Below are 21,781 nucleotides of genomic sequence, written 5' to 3'. Positions count from 1 at the left end.
TGAGTTCTGCATATGGAGGAGTCAGTAAGACAGCAGACGCAGAGGCCATTCAAACAGCAGTGATTTATGTAGGATGCAGTTAAACATGCAGGAAAAAACCCAACAAAAACCAACAGGCAAAAGGAAATCGAGCGGAAATGCAAACTAAAGCAGCTCGGGTTAGTTTCTCTGAGAACAGAAATGAGGCGCAGAGGCGTCAGGCTTACATTAGCTCAGTTTTCTCCATGTCCCAGGCTCTCCTCCACTGGCCTTTGGAGTTTTTGTGACGGGCCACGCGCTCACGGTCGATCTCCTCACGCTCCTTCTTCCAGCGCAGATACTCCTGCTGCTCCTGCTCAGACGCCATCAGGTTCAGATCAGCCACTGGTTCTGTAGACTACAAAATATACACATACAATATTAAATGATTAGCTCCTTGTGAATTTGAATCATTTTTCAATTAGTTCACAAGCGATATTTTAAGGTCCTATGAAATTAAAATAAAGCTTTTTACATGTTAGTATCAGTATTCCTAATATTTAGGATATCTATAAGCTAGTACGCACCAAAACAGTGACAACATTTACATTTAGAAGATATAAAACCGAGATTATAAAACTCAGATTCATTAAAGCATGCGACTTTCTTCATGAATGGGTCATTGAATCACAGAAATGCACAAATGTTCTGCTCTGGCTTTGATTGAACTAATAAAAAAGACAATATTGAGACTAAAATGGGTAGTGCTGTCGCCTCACAGCAAGAAGGTCGCTGGTTCGAGCCTCGGCTGGGTCAGTTGCCGTTTCTGTGTGGAGTTTGCATGTTCTCCTCATGCTCGCGTGGGTTTCCTCTGGGTGCTGCAGTTTCCCCCAAACACATGTGCTATAGGTGAATTGAGTAAACTAAACTGTCCATAGTGTATGTGTGTGAATGAGAGTGTATGGGTGTTTCCCAGTGATGAGTAGCAGCTGGAAGGGCAGCCGCTGCGTAAAACATATGCTGGATAAGTTGGCGATTCATTCTGCTGTGGCAACCCCTGATGAATAAAGGGACTAAGCCGAAAAGAGAATGAATGAATGAATGAACGAGTCTAAAATATGAATCACACAATGTTCTGATGAATGTTTGCCAAGTCTGTGAATTAAAGGCAATAATGTCCATTTTTTTTTCCACAGTCTATTTGTTTTGTTCTATCTTTTATTTTAATCCTCAGGAGAAGCTCAGATATTAAGTTTGTCTTGCCTGCTGTTATGTATTTGTGTTATTTGTGCTGTGTTTTTTTCCTCTCTCTCTCTCTCTCTCTCTCTCTCTCTCTCTCTCTCTCTCTCTCTCTCTCTCTCTCTCTCTCTCTCTCTCTCTCTCTCTCTCTCCCTCTCCCTCTCCCTCTCCCTCTCCCTCTCCCTCTCTCCTCCTGTATTTGCTTTTATATTCTGAGGTTCCGTCTATTGGTCGATTCAGCTGTCAATCATTTCCTCCCCGGTTACGTCACTCTGACGTCATATCCAATAAGCAAAGATCCCCCATCATAAATGCGCGCGCCAGCCCCTCACCAGTCCCTTATTTTTCCTTTTGTTTCTCTTGTTTCTGTTTATTGTGTTGTGTTACGAAAGAAAACCCTATCTGACTGTGTATTTTTGTTGTTGCCAGTTTTTGTGTGCACGTTATCCGTCCGTCATTCATAGCCTATATCAGGGGTGACCAACCCTGTTCCTGGAGATCAACCTTCCAGATTTCAGATTTCAGTTGCAACCCATATCAAACACACCTTATATAATTTGCCTACATATTAATTTAGCTGATGTCTAATAGTGATTCGTCCACACCCTTTTTTATTTCATTTTTAGATAAGATTGAAATTAAATTTGTTTAATGAGCCTATTTTCTCTCTGGAGTTTGCATCATCATATTTTTTATTGTTGTGCTGTTTCTGCTATTGTTAGTTTTTTTTTGCCTTGTAGCGCTTTGAGTCTAAGAACAGCTCATAACAAATAAAATGTAATATTATTATTATTATTATTATTATAGTCATTTTATATATGTATATGCAGGAAATGGGATTTAAACCAAAAACATTTTCCACCCCACATTGTGTTGACCCCACTTGTCAAACCAAAGTTACACCATAGGGTGGAACAGATGATTTCATTACTGCCCTTCAAAAGCTGATGAACTACTCATCTTCTTAACCTAATATTATGATTAGTGACATGTTGTTCAGAACTTTCTGTGTATAATTTGATTAAACTCTTACCGGGACACTGCAAGATCCTTCACATGGACTCCACTGATCCTGCTTTCCTTTGTTCTCCTGAATAAAACACAGACGAGAAAAATATACTGAAAACTCAGAGGAAAAAAAACACTGATGCAGAAGAACTAAAACATTTTTAATAGCTGAAGATTACTATTTAAAACTAGTGCAAGGCAAAAGTTTGTCAAATAATTGCAGCCTCAGTGAACTCAGTGAACTCAATTACATCTAATTTATCAATCAAACTTGTTATGTTTTCAGTGTTTTGAGTGATATTGAGTGTTTCTCAATGACATTAGGGATATTACATAAACCTATTAATGGATGACTATGAAAGACACATATATATATTTTTTACTGTTTAACTTCCATGTGCAAGGAAGTGTATACTAAAATACAAGTTATGCATATAGCTTCACGGACACCTATACGAGAAACATATTTTGAAAACACTTACACTGTCTGGTGCTCTAGATGTGCTGGTTTCAAACCAATGAATTAATATTTGTTTGGCACAAACATGCATTCACAATGGTATGGACCATTACAGGGGTGGTCAAATGTATATTTAAGTTATCTATTATTTTATTTATTAATATTATTTGAGATATCAATCAGAGCGAGCTATTTATTAACTATTTAAAGGGCAGCCCCCCCCCCATACATCTTGTTTTGATGTCCTTCAGGGGGATCAAGCATAATTCGCACCCTGCATATACCTAATAAATATAAATAATACACACACATATGTTATAATATGATTAATCATGGATTAATCTTTGCCCTTAAAACACACTCCTTTGATTAAAAACACAACCTTTGTGCACATGAAATACATGGTTTATATATTATATATAATATTTGTATAAGTCAATTCACTAACATTAACTAAGAATAAACAATATTTTACTTCATAAATCGTATTTAATACTCATTACAACACTTACAACGCATTATTTAAATCCAAAGAAATAAGGACTAGCAATGAGCAACTGCATTTTAATTAACTAACATTAACAAAGACGAATAAATACAGTAATAAATGCTTTGTTTGAGTTAGTAAAACATTAACTCATAGAAATTTACTGTAAAGTGTTACCATATTTCCTTTTAAGATTATCTTTACGTTCACTTAAGATCATGATAGTTGTTTTCATTTAGTTTTCAGACATAATTTTGATACCAAAACAAGAATTACATATTAAAAGCGGAATATATGCATACACATCAAAACATAGATGCATTATTATTATTAATATAATAATATATTATTTATTAATATTATTAATAAAGGTGTAATATGTAGTCAATAATTCAGTGCAAACGACAAATATTCAGCATGTGTGTTTACAGAGAATCTGCATTGATATGCATGGATTTGCTGCCCTCGTGTGGACAAAAATCTGTATTACATCACTTGCTTAAGTGACATCTGTTTAGATAACTTCATTCATTCATTTTCCTTCAGCTTAGTCCTTTATTCATCTGAGGTCGCCACAGCGGAATGAACCGCCAACTATTCTGGCATATGTTTTACACAGCAGATGCTCTTCCAGCCGCAACACAGTACTGGGAAATATACATACACGCTCATACACACACACACACACTCATATACACATATATACACACACACACACACACACACACACACACACACACACACACACACACACACTATGGCCAATTTAGTTTATTCAATTCATCTATAGCGCATGTGTTTGGACTGTGGTGGAAACTGGAGCACCCGGAGGAAACCCACGCCAACACGGGGAGAACATGCAAACTCCACACAGAAATGCCAACTGACCTAGCTAAGGCTCGAACCAGCAACCTTCTTGCTGTGAGGTCACAGTGCGACACCACTGAGCCACTATAAAAAAAATTCTGCTCTTAAATTTGTGCTTAGGTCCTTTTTGACCCTTAAGTCCACATGAGGGTTTAATAACTGCAAATAGACAGTTATTTAATAATCCTGACAGGTCTAGGTAACTTATATATTGTACAGCTCTACCTGCTGTGATCTCCACAGCACTGACGCATTATGGGTAAAATCCCAGCACACGCAGCAGGATATCTGTGACTCAGTGAAAACTAGACTCACACTGATATTACTATAATCTGTGTGTCATCTGCTGAAGCATCTGCTGTCCGCCGCCTTCTTGAGGAGACAAAATATCACAAAAAACACTTCTGAAAATGCTCCTTCGCTTCTACATGAAATCAGAATCAATGCATAGTTCATATCCACTTTATTAGGTACACCTTACTAGTATCGGGTCTGACCCTCTTTTGCCTTCAGAACTGCCTTAATTCTTCATGGCGTAGATTCAACAAGGTACTGGAAACATTCCTCAGAGATTTTGCTCCTTATTGACATGATAGCATCACACAGTTGCTGCAGATTTGTCGGCTGCACATTCATGATGTAAATCTCCCGTTCCACCACATCCCAAAGGTGCTCTATTGGATTGAGCTCTGGTGAGTGTGGAGGCCATTTGAGTACAGTGAACTCATTGTCATGTTCAAGAAACCAGTCTGAGATGATTCACGCTTTATGACATGGTGCGTTATCCTGCTGGAAGTAGCCATCAGAAGATGGAGACACTGTGGTCATAAAGGGATGGACAGTTTGAAGGGCTGTGGCATTGACCCGATGCTCAATAGGTCCTAATAGGCCCAAAGTGTGCCAAGAAAATAGCCCCTACACCATTACACCACCACCAGCAGCCTGAACTGTTGATACAAGGCAGGATGGATCCATGCTTTCATGTTGTTGATGCCAAATTCTGACCCGACCATCAGAATGTGGCAGCAGAAATAAAGACTCATCAGACCAGGCAACGTTTCTCCAATCTTCTATTGTCCAGTTTTGGTGAGCCTGTGTGAATTGTAGCCTCAGTTTCCTGTTCTTAGCTGACAGGAGTGGCACCCGGTGTGGTCTTCTGCTGCTGTAGCCCATCCGCCTCATTACTGTTGCCTTTTTTTTCAGCTGGGACCAGTCTGGCCATTCTCCTCTGACCTCTGGCATCAACAAGGCATTTGCGCCCACAGAACTGCTGCTCACTGGATATTTCCTTTTTTTAGACCATTCTCTGTAAACCCTAGAGATTTTTGTGCATGTGTAGAGAGGTTGTGCGTGAAAATACCAGTAGATCATATACCAGTAAATACTCAGACCAGCCCATCTGACAGCAACAACCATGCCACGTTCAAAGTCATTCAAATCACCATTCTTCCCCATTCTTATGCTCAGATTAAACTGCAGCACATCGTCTTGACCATGTCTACATGCCTAAATGCATTGCGTTGCTGCCATGTGATTGGCTGGTTAAAAAATTTGCGTTAACGAGCAGTTGAACAGGTGTACCTAATAAAGTGGCCGGTGAGTGTATATATTCAGACATATCCATTGACCAATCAGATCAAATTAAATCAAGCCCCATTCAATGCATTTATTGTTTTGTTTAATTAAGGGTGCTGTCTTCTTCTGAACTGTCTTGTTCTGAAACAGGGATTAAAATGTTGCACTTTGTACTTGCTTTCACATGGCAAAGTTTCTAAACGGACCAAAAGAGCTAAAAACAAGTCGCGTGCGAGTTAACTCTCCTCACATTGCTCAGAGTTTCACGGTTTATTTTGCAGAGTCCCGCTCAGCTGTCATGCGTCCTTATATTAATTTATGGCAATGAGCAACAAGACATTATAAGCGGAAAGCTGCGCTTTAATTTTGAATGGTGACACCCACAGACATCGTCACCAAGTATAAATCAGAGGTAAGACTTTCTCATACAGAGCCCTTGGCTAGAATTATGCATTATAGGCTTTACATTATAGAGAGAAACAACAGATAAACCAAGACTGCAGTTCGGTCAGTTTTCCTAGCAGATAAACAGCTCTCGTTAATAGTTTTAGCATGCTTTCACTTTCATATTCGTCATGAAACGCACATTTACCAGTAGGAATGACATCCTGCCCTGCTCATAATTCTCTCTTCATATAGCCGTATATATGCCTATTACATGTTCATAATACACTGTGATATAGCCGGGCTCGGATCGTTTTGCTTTCTCACTACAATCGATCCGCTCCAGAGTTCGTTTCAATCGAGCCGAGACAACCTCATTCAGGCGATCTCAGGCCGATTGATTTGGCGCGGATTCAAGCGCGATTGCTGGATTCACATATCTCAAACAAACCGCGCTAACTGGGGAAACGATACAGGTTCCCAAACAAAAGTCTAAGTGTGAAAGCACCCTAAATATATTGTTTATTGATGCTTGTTTAAAAATAATATTTAAATTAGTTTTAAAGTAGCGAGAAACCCCAATGCAATACAGTGTTATAGTCAGTATTTGTAGAATTATATCTATTCTGAATTATTTTAAATCCCAAAAACTGTAATAAAGAGGAGATTAAAATAAAGCTGTTATAAAATATATAAAAACGGATTAAAAACCTAAATAAAAATTAGACGCATTGATTGGCAGCTAACTGAAATAACTTACATTCAAGTATTTAGTTTAATGAAATACTAAGCAATAAGTGTTTTATAGCCAGTGAACTCATGCTGAACACTCTGTAAATAATTAAAAGAAAAGAATTAAGAAAAGGTAAAGAGTATTACAGTTATACTGCACTCAAAATATGCAAAAAGCTATTAAAAATGTTAATAAACACTGGACCAGCATATAAATAATAGTAGCTAAATTCTCTCGAACATCTACAAAGACACTGAGTAAAGCCATTTATTTTCAGACAGCGCGGCGGCTCAGGATCTGCATTCACATTCAGTCCGTGTGTGAGAGTCTGTGAGTGTGTGAGACTCAGTCAGACAAAAGCTCCGATGATAAAGAGTCTCTCACAATAGACTGCATTACAGAGAGCCTTTCAGACTTCAGCGGACTGAAGCAGCTGCTGTCGAGACAGTTCAGCCCCGACAGTGGAGACAACACGTCTGTCCTCACACGTCACTGAGAAAAAGCACACAACACACACTCATGCTGAACTACAACAGACGTGTAAAAGAGTGGAGAAAGGAGGACAGCTTCTTTACAATTAAATCAGAAAGGATGCATTAAAAAACTCAAGTGGAATTGAAAGTTTATTTACTAGCATGAACAATGCAATAGATTACAATATTTACTCATCTTTGTTAAGATTAATGTAAAAAAAAGTAGTTTATTGTTAATTCTTGTTAATTTACAGTGGATTAGTTAATGTTAACAAGCATGAATTTGGATATTAATAATGCACTATTAGTTCATGTTAGTAAATACATTAACTAGCATTAACTAATGAAACCTTATTGTAAAGTGTGACCGAATATGGTCTCACTTCAGTTCAACTTAACTAGACACTTAAAAATTTTGCAATGTAGTTATTTTGGTCATATATTGTAATGCATGACATTTATGGTGCTATTGAGGTGGGATACAGGTAAGGTTAAAGACATGAATGCACTGTACAAGTGCATTGTACCTAATGATTCATTCAAATGTGAGTACCAGGGCTCATATACATTGTTACTACTAAAATTACGAGACTTTTCCAGAACTTTCAAGTACATTTTTTATGTCGTAATGTTTCATGTAATGACTAAATATCCATGATAAATAATAAGAAAAACTATGATGTTCAGATTTATAACAGCATATCATTGAACACACAACAATCTATTTTAAGTTTGTTTTTATATCTATGTAAAGAGAGCAAGTTTTCGGCCAAGGACAGAAAAGAAGTAAAGACAGCTAACCTAATATTCAAGTTAGAGCTGCACAATATATCGTTTCAGCATCGATATCGCAATGTGTGCATCTGCAATAGTCACATCACAGGATATGCAATGTTGGGATTATAGCAGGGGTGTCCAAACTCGGTCCTGGAGGGCCAGTGTCCTGCAGATTTTAGCTCAAACTTGCCTCAACACACCTGCACGGATGTTTCTAGAAAGCCTAGTGCGTGCTTGATTAGCTAGCCCAGGTGTGTCTGATTGGGGTTGGAACTAAACTTTACAGGACACCGGCCCTCCAGGACCGAGCTTGGACATGCCTGGATTATAGTATAATCTAGAGTTTAATCATAATGGAGTAAAAGTTTAGCATGCATTTTTAATCTGCATTTAAATATCTAATTTCTTGTATTAATATGTTTACAGCATCACCGCTTGAAAACAAAACGAAAGGCTTCCCAAACACAAAGACAAACCCTAAATAAAAAAAGTTTAGTGTTTAAACAAGAAGATCTGCTCACCTCTGTGAGTCTCTTTACAGACACAGGTTGTTTTCCTCGTGTGTTCGACTCCAGATCTTCTTCAACACAGGACTTCAGTCTTGCTGGACTCACTGGACGGTTTCTGTCCTTCCTCTCGCCGAACACCTTACCCTGAACCACATAGTGTTGTAGCCATTGAAGTCAGAATTATTAGCCCTACTATATATTTATCCCCAATTTCTGTTTAACAGAGAGATTTCTTCAACACATTTCTAAACATAATAGATTTAATAACTCATTTCTAATAACTCATTTCTTTTATCTTTGCCATGATGACAGTAAATAATATTAGACTAGATATTCTTCAAGATACTAGTATTCAGTGACATTTAAAGGCTTAACTAGGTTATTTAGGGTAAAGTTAGGGTAATTAGGCAGGTCATTGTATAACAGTGGTTTGTTCTGTAGACTATCCAAAACAAATATTGCTTAAGGGGCTAATAATATAGACCTTAAAATGGCTTTAAAAATTAAGAACTGCTTTTATTCTAGCCAAAATAAAACAAATAACTTTCTCTAGAAGAAAAAAATATTATAGGAAATACTGTGAAAATTTCCTGAATCTGTTAAATATCATTTGGGAAATGTTTAAAAAAGAAAATAAAATGCACAAGAGGTCGAATAATTTTGACTTTAACAGTACATAAAACTGAACAAAACATTAAATTTTGGTGTTTTGCAATGTTTTTATTTTGTTCCTCAATTTGAATCTGAACATCAACGGCAGTAAGCCGGAGGTATGAAAGTGGGTCAGATGCACAATTTTTTAACCACTTCATGTATTGCTCAGTGATAGATTGTTAAAGCGCTTTTTAGGGTTGTGTGATTAATCGAAATCGAATCGCAATCGCAAATTGAAACGCTGCGATTAGTTAATTACAAGAGGCTGCGATATGAAATATATAAAGCTGAAGTCAGACTTATTAGCCCCCCTGTTTATTTCCCCCCCAATTTCTGTTTAATGGAGAGATGTATTTAACACATTTCTAATCATAATAGTTTTAATAACTAATTTCTAATAACTGATTTATTTGATCTTTGCCATGATGACAGTAAATAATATTAGACTAGATATTCTTCAAGACACTTCTATACAGCTTAAAGTGACATTTAAAGGCTTAACTAGGTTAATTAGGTTAACTAGGCAGGTTAGGGTAATTAGGCAAGTTATTGTATTATGATGGTTTGTTCTGTAGACTATCGAAAAAAAATAGCTTAAAGGGGCTAATAATATTGACCTTAAAATGGCTTTTAAAAAATTAAAAACTGCTTTTATTCTAGCCGAAATAATATTATCATTCTGTGAACATTTCCTTGCTCTGTTAAACATCATTGGCGAAATATTAAAAAAATAATAAAAAATTCTAAGGGGGGCTAATAATTCTGACTTCAACTGTATGTATTTTTTTATTTCCCCGCCCAGAGCAAATGCGTGACTGCTGTCTGTGTGCGACAGTCTTACTAGCCAATTGGGTAAGCACACTTTTGTTCTGCCCAATCAGAATTGCACAACCGAACTATGTGGAACACCTACAAAAAAAAAAGAAAAGAAAAAGGAAAACAAACAGGAAAGCACCAACAAGTGGGATAATGGCATCTGCTGCTTCAAAAGCATTAATTGACAAATTAATATTATAGAAAAACAGCATCAGTAATTTGGGAATATTTTAGTATATTTTAAGTCACAGACACCAAACAACAACAGGTCATTTTTAAGAGCTGAGGCAAAATTGTCGCCACATCTTGCTAATTATTGAGCTGAAGCTTGACTACAAAAATAAATCGCAAATCAAATTGCAATCGCAATCTGACAAAAAAAAAAATAATAATAATAATAATAATTCATAATTAAATATTTTCCCCTTTCTTCAAGCCCTTTTTTTTTTAGCAGAATTTACAATGTCTGAAAAGCCAATCTGTCACAGACACTGGGAGCAAATATGATGTGAGGCATGCAGTCTGTCAGCCTGTTTTTATTCTCAATTAGGTTTTTATTAATGAATGATGTAATGAAACGGTGGCACAGTGATTAACACGTTCGCCTCACAGCAAGAGGGTCGCTGGTTTGAGTCCCAGCTGGGTCAGTTGGCATTTCTGTGTGGAGTTTGCATGTTCTCCCCGTGTTGGTGTGGGTTTTCTCTGGGTGCTCCAGTTTCCCCCACAGTCCAAACACATGCGCTAAAGGGGAGCTGAATAAACTTAATTGGACGTAGTGTGTGTCAATGAGAGAGTGTTTGGGTGTTTCCCAGTACTGGGCTGTGGCTGGAAGGGCATCCGCTGCGCAAAACATATGCCAGAATAGTTGGTGGTTCATTCCGCTGTGGCGACCTCTGATTAAAAAGGGACTAAGCCGAAGGAAAATGAATGATTTAATTTTTCTTATATGGGATTCAATAGAGTATATGCTGAGCTAGTGTTGTTCCCATACTGATAAACTTCCGGTGACCTGTTATTGTGAGTTTTTTTTCCATTTTATACGGTTCCTTTTACAGCATCGATGTTGTAATGTCATTAAAATACAAATAGTTAAACAGACTTTGGCATTCATTTAGCCATTCATTTAGTTGCTCAAGCGTAAAACGAGACAAAAAGCCGTTTACTCACACGCATCTGTCAGAATCAGCAGGCTAGCGCAGAAGCTCCATTGAATATACTGAGGTAAAATAAATGCTCATATTATAAAGACATGGCGGGGGAAATGTAATTTAATGCAGGGCTTCTTGTACAATCTGAGACCCACTTTATATCAGATATCACTCAGCCAGTGGAGATCGCTGATTTTTAAAGAAAACAGACCTTAAACGCGCCAATTTTGCAATGGTATACAGTCCCGGGAAGCGCTTAACCCAGGTTACTGGCAAATTAAAAGTCCTATTAGCATGTTTCAGCAAATACCCTATTGATTTTAGCATTTTCCATTGGTTAAATAATCTAATTGAACAATCTGTTTTTACAACATGAAATAATCAGGCTTTAATTTTGGCTAATTTGTTCTGTGCATATATTATACATCAAGGCAATTGGAATCAGCCCAAGTATGCTCTATGAATAGCTTGCTTATCAACACATCGTCAAAAGTAAAAATGTGAGAACAGAAAAGATCTCGCCATAAGAATACGTTTATAGACCATTTCAATGTTGTGATGTCTTTGGCCCATGAAAATGTCCTGCTTGCTGTCCAACTATTGTCCATAACTAACAAGAGGCAATTCAATGATAACTTTAAGTAAAACACCTGCCATAGCACAACTCATGGTTTCCGCAACATTAATTCTTCCATGGCGAGGCGCCGCACCAAAATTCATCCCGCCACGGCTACATTACAGCTTCTCATTCAAAACATTGCTGGTTATTATTACTGCGGGATTATTAAAAAGCAGGTTATTATCGCACCAAAACATATTAAAAAGTAAGTGAATTATAACAGCGCAAACTTTTCTGTAATCGTAGTAGTGCTGTGCGTTATTTGTTTAACCCTTTAAGGTGACGTACAGACTGACAGCTTTCAGTTAAGATGAACAGTTTCCATAATTATACTTTATTTATAGATAAAGGTCTGTGGTTCTGCAGACAATGACTTTATCTTGCTGGAGTTTATAACAGTTTCACTTTACTTCAGGGCGCATTGATGCCGCTCTGTAGGTCTATTGGAGACATTCAGAAATATTCCTACCAAATCTAATAAATGCTGGAGACATACTCGTTACATAAATCGCACTTCAGCAGCGTTTATTTGAGCACGCGCAGGAAAATCTGCACTTGAGCAGCGTATATTTGAGACCGTGCAAGAAGTTTTGTGCAAGAACAGAGGAAATTGGTGTGCAAGCAAAGAGATTCACATGCTCGTATTACATGAATGCGATCTCTACTTGTTACACTGCGCTCACGACATTCGTCATTGAAATAACGCCACATGTAGATGGTAGATCTGTGTAAAATGCCCAACAGAGTCTGCTGCCACAGCTGGAAAAAAAATCCTAGAGGAAACACAGCTATTTGTCAATATTTGGACTTTTTTGGATTCTCGAAAATCAAATATGTAAAACAGGAAATAAATTAGGACCTTTGCTATTGTTTACATTCCTCAAAATGGTGTATAGCTTCTCCAGCGCCTAGACTGCAGCTCTGCACAAGACGTTTGGCCAGAGGAGAAATGGTCGTGCCCCAGAGCCTGGTTTCTCTCAAGGATTTTTGTCCTTCACTTTGGTCAATTGGTGAAGTTTGTTCCTCCACTGTCACCACTGGCTTGCTTGGTTTGGGACTAGTGGAGCTGCTCATCAATGGATTTGCTCTTCAGTGTTTGGACTCTCAGCAGTGAAAATTAAACCACACTGAACTGAGCTAAACTGAAATCTGAAAACTGGATTGACACAGTTTCAAGTCACAAGAACTTCTATGTTAAGCTACTTTGACACAATCTACATTGTAAAAGCGCTAGGGAAATAAAGATAAATTGAATACTGACAAACATGCCTCTCTAAGATTCCTAATGTACTCTTTATTCATGTAGTGTGTTCAATCTTCATAGGAGTCTCACCTTGATGTTTCCTGGTGTGGAGATGAGCAGCTGCCGCCTCTTTCCTCTGCCGATGCTGAAAACACTTGATCCGGGATCACAGTCCTTCTCCTGATGTCCCTCTCTTAGTCCTCCAACTTTCTGGGTCACCACACGCTGATCCTGAACACACACACACATACATTAGCACTTTTGTTTACATTTATAAATCTAATACTGCGATTTCTTTACATTTTGTGCAAATTGATAGTTCGACTGGCAGCACGTCGGCTTAGTGGTTAGCACTGCGGCCTCACAGCAAAATAGTCGCTGATTCGAGCTGGAATAGTTGGCGGTTCATTCCGTTGTGGTGACCTCTCTTAAATAAGGGACTAAGCTGAAGGAAAATTAACGAATGATAGTTTGACAAAAAAAAAACGAAACATTCTCTCATCTTCAAGTGGTTCCAACTCAGCTTAGCTTATTTCTTCTGTTGAACACCAAAGATGATGTTTCGGTCACACTTTACAATAACAGCCAATAGCCGCGTTTCCACTATCGCGCCTAAAGCAAGCGAGCCAGGGCGAGCCAAGGCCAGTCGCGTTTCCACTATCACTTCCGGGGCGTAATCGGGCCAAAGCGGGGCTTCCTTATGGCCAGCGTCCGGCCTTTTTCGGCCCGCCGAATACCTTGGGCCAAGGAGGGCCAACTGGGGCTTCGGGGCGGGGTTACGTACAAAGGCGGAGTTTTCCTGTCAGGTAAAGAGGAGACAAGATGCTTTCTTCCCTTACATTTGTTTTGCTATCGCGCTTGATCAACTCACTAAGAAGTAGAAAAAAATCTGTGTTCGAAGTAAATGCCGCCAAACTCGAATGTCCTTATCCAGGGATCGCTGTCTGGCCTTACACCAACAGACCACAAACAGTAAAAAAGCAATCGCTTCGGTGTTCTCCATCTTCCAGCTCTCGTAGTGACGCCAGGTTGTGTTTGTGGTTATAATTTGAGTTTTTTGTTCCCGCTGAAGTGGGCGGGTTGTGTGATGGGTTGTGTGACGTTTGATTCGGGGGTCGTTCTGGTGGCGGTGTTTGCGTGACGCGCTTCTAGCAACTAGCCCGACAGTGGAAACGCGACATGATTTCGGCCTCATTTCTCAACCTCCCGGGCTATTGGCCCGGCCTGGCCCGATTAAAGCCCTGGCTCGCACCGGCCCGATAGTGGAAATGCGGCTATTGACTTCCATAGTATTTTTTTCCCCACTATGGCAGTCAATAGTTGATGATTTTCAGTCTTAGAAGCATCAATAACACTTTACAATAAGGTTGTATAAGTTAATGTTAGTTTATGCATTTACTATCATGAACAAATAATTAATAATACATTTATTAAAGTATTTAGTCATTGTTTTTAATGTAAGTAAATGGTTGCAAAGTTGTTCATTGTTAGTTCATGTAACTTATGATGCATTAACTAATGTTAACAAGCATGACTTTGGATTTTAATAATGCACGTTTAATTGTACACCATTTATTAATCATAGATTAACATTTACTAATGTAAATGCACTAATTGCTAAATTTACTAAATTACTAAAATGCACATTTACACATTTGCATTATTTGCAACACGTTTTATTTTGATATAAAGATGTTTTTGTATATAATTGTGCTCTTGACTGATGTGTTTGTCTGTAAATGTGCATCTACAGGTATTTCTCTTGGTCAGAAAATGTTTATTTCATTTCAAAAACCACTGTGTGAACAAGAGCTGAACGATAAATCACATGCATTTGTCTAAAGTTCTCTGTTCTCTGATGAATATATCGATGAAAATATTGCATGCAGGTCAAGTTGCAAATAATCGTCCTGCATTACTGACAGCTGTTTGAGTAGCTTCTGCATTTGTACTAAACTTTGCTAATGAGAACATGAGACTGATTCCTGTGATGCTCCAGAGACAGACGAGTCTTCGCTGAGGCCAGCTTCCAGCCTCCGCTGCTGAGACTGCAGCTCTGCACAAGACGTTTGGCCAGCGGAGAAATTAAAATGGTCGTGCCCAACTGAGCCTGGTTTCTCTCAAGGTTTTTTTTCTTCACTTCCGCCTTTAGTGAAGTTTTTTTTCCCTCTCCGCTGTCGCCACTGGCTTGCATGGTTTGGGATCTGTAGAGCTGCGCATCGTTGGATTTGCTCTTCAGTATTTGGACTCTCAGTAGTGATTATTAAACCACACTGAACTGAGCTGAACTGAACTTAAACACTATAAACTGAACTACACTGTTCCTATTTACTGTGACCTTTTATGTGAAGCTGCTTTGACACAATCTACATTGTATAAGCGCTATACAAATAAAGGTGAATTGAACTGAATTGAATAATGTTAAACCTGAAAGCATGTGCAAATACCATGGTACAATGATGTTTTTACTCAAAACTCACTTAATAGCTTCAGTCGAATGTTTAAAGATGTCCTTCTGTGAAATCATGCGTCTTCTTACACAGAATAAAGCACGCAACATATTTCAAATCAGCATTCTAATAAACAAATAAACACGCCTGTGACAAAGGCGTTGCATCATTATTTAATAATTCATTATAATAAACCACCAACCATTTTTGGTGTTATGTGTTTATTAATCCCGCTGAATCAAATGAAAGCAGTTTAATCTACTGTTTATCCTACAAACGACAGACACACAGACTGGTATTTCCTGGGTTTCTTCTGGATGTACTTGGTTGCAACTCTCAAGACTTACTGCTGATCACATCACTGTAGTTTCCTCACATGATGTGCAATACAATTGCAGCTTTTGCTGAATCGCAAATCAGCCCTAGTGTGAACACAACTGGTGGAGCGAGAGTCATTCGAAAAAGAGCATCAAGTCATTTTCCGTCCTCATTGCAATGTAAAAAAGGAATTAGTTGACTTTACTTAAAAAAAAGAGAGTCAACTCGTTGCCTTATAATCATTAAGTAAACAAACTGTGTATAATTACAAAAGTTAAGTTAATGGATTTACTGACTTTAAGTAAAATCAACATGTTGCTTTTAAGGCAATGGGTTTACTCACTTTTAGAGTAGAGTAACTAATGGCTTTTTACAGTGTGTGTGCAAACCTTCAGTGAGAGTGTGTGGTGTTTGTGCTTCTCTGTGAATAATAAAGCTGCTTACGCAGAAGGATTTGTTGATGGTGATGGTCAGATCATCCGGTTTTCCCTTTCTGGTGTGGAATGACATCTCATCCTGTTCCGCCCGCTTTTTATCCTCCTCCACTTCCTGAAAAAGACTAAAACTCAAGTCTTTGCTTTCATTTTTGTAATAACATACTATTGTGCAAAAAACATATGAAGAGTAGGAACAAATAGAAAGCTAATATAACAAAAACAGACCTCACTTAACTTTAAATACAATAGTTTCAGTCATGCAACCCATTTAATGTAACCATAAAACTAGAGATATTTTTGTTTATTTTTTAATTAAAATTAAAAATTCATTAAAATAATAATACATTTATTTTTAAAACTAAAATACAATATAATAAAAAGCATACAGACATACAATAAATTAAAAACACATACAAAAAAATCATCATTAACTGATAATAAACTTTTTAAAAAATATTTATTAATATATTTTCTTGTTTTAAAGATAAAAAAGTACAGAGACATTAAAAAAAAACTTACTAACTGACAATAAACTCATATCTGTAAACATATATTAATTTTAGTTTGTTGCCAGGGAAATATTTATAAAGTTTTCTATTCTAAAACTAAAATAAAGATAGTAGCTGTGCTTTATGTAGGCTGATAAACAGCGTAGATTTGTTCAGCGCCGTGTATGAGTTCACTAGATCCTTTCAGAGGTGCTCCAACTCTGTGAGTTCATCAACTCCTCCTGAAACTATACCTGGAAGCTATGCTTCCGACTTAGCCGAGCCCAGTTTTTGATGAGCTGTTGTCCAGTGTCAGCAGGATTTCCCCTCGGGACATCAACTGCAGGCGTTACGTCATAATCACGCCCCTTCAAGAGCAAGCTACAAGAGCAAGCTCCTGATTGGTTAACATGGCGTGAGTTTCTGCTAAAGTTCAGATTTTGCAAATCGAGGGAATCATGCAACGTATAAAATGCTTAACTCGTGACGTGTCCTTTACGTTCCCTTATTTGCGTGAATCTTGCCCCAAAACATCTATTCTCATCTTTGCATTGACTTTAAAATGTAAATCACTAACGCTTGACATTTCATCCACGTCTGATGTGAACGCATCATTATGGTTTGTTGTCAGGGAAATAGGTCTATTTCTTTTCAAAACTAAGAAATCATACAGAAAAAATAGAAATATTAATAACTATTATTAAATACTAGACTCAATACTAAAACAACACTTACGGCAGTTTTCATCCGTGTTCATATTTATAAGTAAATCTTATCTGAATGAAGTTGCACATTGACTTTAAATGTTTTGTAAACAATGTTTAAGCAAATTTAAATCAATTCTGAATATCTGACGTTTGTTTCTGACAGATTTTTAAAGGTACAGTACACACTCTTACCTGATAGCGTTTCATAAGTGCTTCATTTTTCTTTCGTAAGGCTTCGATCTTTTTGTCCAGCTCTGCGTCCTTGTGTTCCTTCTTCATCATCATCATCTCTGTGGGACTCTGAACACAAACACAACAAGTTCAAATTGATGAATTATACATTTATATAATCTACTTCAAAATTAACAGTGATATATAAACAACTGTAGAGTTATATTATTTGGTTTTTAATGATCACATTTCATTCAAAAAACTATAGCAGGCCACGTGTTGGAGACATTTAACCTATTGTCTTTATGCACTTCATGACTATAGGCAGGGTCTCAAAGGCTACGTCCATACTGCAGCCAAATGTGGCCCGAATCGGATTTTTTGGCCCACATGTGACTCAGGTGATGACAGTGTGAACAGCCCAAACCGCATGGAATCTGATCTTTTCAGGTCAGATCTGAGCCACTTTCATATGTATTCTTAAATCAGACACAGATCGGATGTTTAGCAATGCGACCGCAGTGTGAATGGTTATGATGGATTTTATGTGACTTTTACATAATCTTCGAGCGACATGCGTCATCATTCTGTGCTGCGAACATCATCTCCTCCTCAGCAGCACAGTAGAATGGCACACATGGTGATTACTGTACCACAGAAACATGGTTGTTCATTATGAAAAAGGTTTTAAGGGCAAAACTGGTGCTTGTTAACGAGCACGGGTTGATTGTGAAGCTGAAGAGCGTCGTGCGTGTTGCGGATAGGGGATACGTGTGCAAAGGAGGGGAAACTTTCTCTCAAAGAGAAAAAAAGGGCAGGTGCTCGAGCACCCAAACCCCCCTTCTGTACGTGTCTGCTGTTTATAACGAAGTAAAATTAAATAACTCTGCAAACGGAGATAAAAAAACTCCACCTTCACAAGTCAGTCTGCGGCTGCTCATTAACCCTTGATGAGTTCACTACACCGCTGGTCAAACATACGCGCACCGCGGTTGTTATAAATCACAACTGATCAGTGTTTTCAATCACAAGTGACTTATTTTAGATTTTAAATGCCGAAATACACATTAGTAGTAGCAGAACAATCATTTACAGTTCTTAAAATACACCACGGTTGTCTGTGAAAATGGCAATAATCATATAAGCATGATCTGACTATGTGTTTACTTCATACAGTATCATGTGTGCATAATTAGACATTTTGTGCTGTCCGTATCTGTACTTTTGTGCATGTGGGTCAGTTTAGGAACTGGATCTGTTCACACTGCAAATCAGATATTGGCCACATTTATAAGAGCAGTGTGAACAGCCATGCAAAAACATCAGATCTGAGAAAAAATCTGATTTGTGCACTAAGCCTGGCAGTGTGAACGTAGCCAAAGACTTCAGGCTGAAGCAACTCTTTTTGTCGATTTAGATTTGGGCGAGTGAAACTTGTCTGGTCAGTGGCTGGGCAGGTTCTTTAACCGATCTACGTCATTTACATGCTCTTTTACTCTACTTATAAACCCTGACCCCTCCTATAACATATAATAGACAGGACAAATCTGTTCAATTTAGACTTGTTAGACTCATGTTAGACTCATTAGACTCTTGTCACTGAAAGGCTGCATTTACACTGCAGATCTCGATGATCAATTCCGATTTTGTGACTGTCTCCGATTTGTTTGATGACCTGCTTACATCATCTTTTAAAAGTGGCTCGTATCCGATCGTCTGCATTTACACAGCACACGGCAAAGGCACAATGACCAGAAAAAAAGAGCGGGCGCTGACTGACAGCTGATAATTAAAGAGTGCTCTTTTCTCTATTCGTGTATGTAATCTGTTAGCAGCTTTTGACAAGCTGTTTTACTATAGTTTATGACAGAAAAGTTCTAATTTGTGCATTTTTTTAATATATAGGCTTTTTTAAACCTTTAGGCATCTTAACGTAAAGTCCATGGCGTGATTTATGCAGGTGATGTATGCACTAGTTTTATATTAGTTTATATTGGTTATGTGGCGGACATTCTGCTCTCTTACTCTCGTTAACATGCTTAAATAACTGTGCTATATGACAATATAAAAGCTGTTTTAGTCCTCGTGTATGAGATTTTAGGTTTGGGACTGCTGAAGTCTGTTCTGAAATGAAAGCGTCAGAGTTGACGTCATTCGCTGTGGTTTTTAATGACGCGCAAGTCGCATTGACAGGTAAAAATCCGATCTACCTGCTTACACTGCAGACACGAGGGCACAGATCCGATTCATATCGGATACATTTCCACATATGAACAAGGTCTGAATCTGATTTGAGTAAATCAGAATCCATGTGATTTGTTCCTGCTTACACGTACATGGGCCATATCCGATCTGTGCCACATGGGAGAAAAATAAAATAAAAAAATTCTGAATTGAGTCACTTGAACAGTGCAGTGTAAATGCAGCCAAAGAGACTCTTGTAGGCTCTTGCAGACTCATGTGAACTTCTTAAAGATGCTGTTTGACTGCAGAACAACCAATACGACTCAATAAAGAGCTCTACTTGTAATCTACTTCCTGGACTGGGTTTTCATTTTACAGCAATATCATATCATATATCCTATATCTGTTATATAATATGAGGTTGATTGTTTGATTTGTGCACATGTTTCTTTAACACACGTACGCATATGTGCATGTGTGTGTGTATGGCTGCACACACAGACGCTCCATTATTAGCATCAGCTGCTACTATTAGCAACATGAGCTCAGCGCACTGAAACTCCTCCTGCCATCAGCTGCTTCAGGACATCAGATATTCACATACAAGCATGACTTTACAAGCTGTAGCACAATACACAGCACAATACACAGATCATCATCATAACACCTGACGGCAAGGGAATTTCTCAATTATTATTATAATAGTTGTTAATAATATAAAAGCCTAATAAATCCTGCTATTGTGTTATAATATTTCATCTCACTTTATATAAAGTGGCCTTAACCACTATATACTTACATCAAAATATAAATACAATGTACTTAATGTGTTCATAATGTATTGCAGAACATCTGGTGCCTCTGGTGCTCTAGAGGTGGGATATGAGAAGGATTTGGGACAGGTTTTGTGGTTAAATTGTAAGGGATAGTCAACAATGTAATTATAAAAATTAAATGATTGATCTAATAACTTGCAGGCATTTAATCAAGCATAAGTACAATGCAAAAACCTGTATTTATATAACAAGTATAATAACTGAAGTATATACTTCAGTTTAAGAACATATTAATTAATATTAGCCACGTAATATGAAGTGAGACCTAATATTTTACTGTAAAAATATTAAAAACAGCATTTAGGGAAAAAAAATATTTCATGTAACTGTAATTGTAATATTAATGGCGGTGTAAATGTCTTTATTTTCAAACAAATTAATTTTTTTTAATGCATACTTTGCATTTTGATAATGTCTGCCTCATTTTAGAGGCTGCATCCTCCGAAGGACGCAGACTTCAAAGGTAAGTCCTTCGAAGTCCACACAGGCCAAACCGAGCATTTGGAAAAGAGATGATCTAGCTTACTAAGGACAGATCTCGTCATCTAGCAACCATAACAGCCGCCGTTAATAAGCAGTAATACATTTTGTAATGACTTTTTTTTCCAAAGTGATTTTAAAGGGTCAGAAAACCCCGCTCTATCGGTCCAAATCTACCTCAGAATTTATTTTAAAAAATGCTTCATGATGGGCGTGGAGCGCTGCGAGCAGAGGGCGTGGCCGGCAGAGCAGGGGATGAAAGAGGGGAGCGAACAACTGTTGTCACAAAATGAGACACAATCCTTGAGGAGACGCATGATTTTATAGTTTACAAAGTTAAAATGCAATCATGTAAATAACTAAATGAGGAGGACTTCTCTCCTCCTCAATCCCCGGGTCTGAATGCAGACACAGTGGACAGCAATGCAGCACGTCTCTTGCCCTGCCTATTTCAACCAATAGCCCTGCCGGTAATCTGGAGGATTTTAAACATAGGTGAACGCAGAAGCACGGATATAGGTGATGTGTCTGAATGGTAACGAACTCAACTGATAAAAGACAAAGTCCGCCATTCTCCTAATCTCGTACAGCTCTCCAGTCAAAAATGCATGCCGCAAACCAACAGCTTTGCTGTATCGGCCCTGACAGAAACATGCAACAAACCCTGTGAATCATGGAAACGAATCCATATCTTTTCGACCCTTAATGGACAGCTAGACAGCTAAATACTGCTTGCCATGCGCGGACTTGGGTCTCACAG

At 38.0% G+C, this 21,781-nt stretch overlaps 1 protein-coding gene across 2 annotated transcripts in view; it reads right to left on the bottom strand.

Moving 5' to 3' along the window:
- The window catches only part of LOC130244954 (coiled-coil domain-containing protein 9B), a 58,735-nt gene that overhangs the window by 21,417 nt on the left and 15,537 nt on the right, over positions 1-21,781 (bottom strand). For both annotated transcript variants that reach the window (XM_056477545.1, XM_056477546.1), the window contains exons 2-7: positions 17,543-17,650; positions 16,163-16,267; positions 13,041-13,181; positions 8,483-8,614; positions 2,231-2,287; positions 207-376 (exon numbers count right to left, since the gene is read on the bottom strand). In XM_056477545.1, coding sequence (XP_056333520.1) covers positions 207-376; positions 2,231-2,287; positions 8,483-8,614; positions 13,041-13,181; positions 16,163-16,267; positions 17,543-17,650 — 713 coding nt within the window. The remainder of the gene's footprint in view (positions 1-206; positions 377-2,230; positions 2,288-8,482; positions 8,615-13,040; positions 13,182-16,162; positions 16,268-17,542; positions 17,651-21,781) is intronic.

Source organism: Danio aesculapii, chromosome 17, assembly GCF_903798145.1.
Source record: "Danio aesculapii chromosome 17, fDanAes4.1, whole genome shotgun sequence".
Classification (NCBI taxonomy): Eukaryota; Metazoa; Chordata; class Actinopteri; order Cypriniformes; family Danionidae; genus Danio; species Danio aesculapii.
The sequence above is the reverse complement of the archived record's forward strand: the minus strand, read 5'-3'. Positions and strand labels throughout refer to the sequence as shown.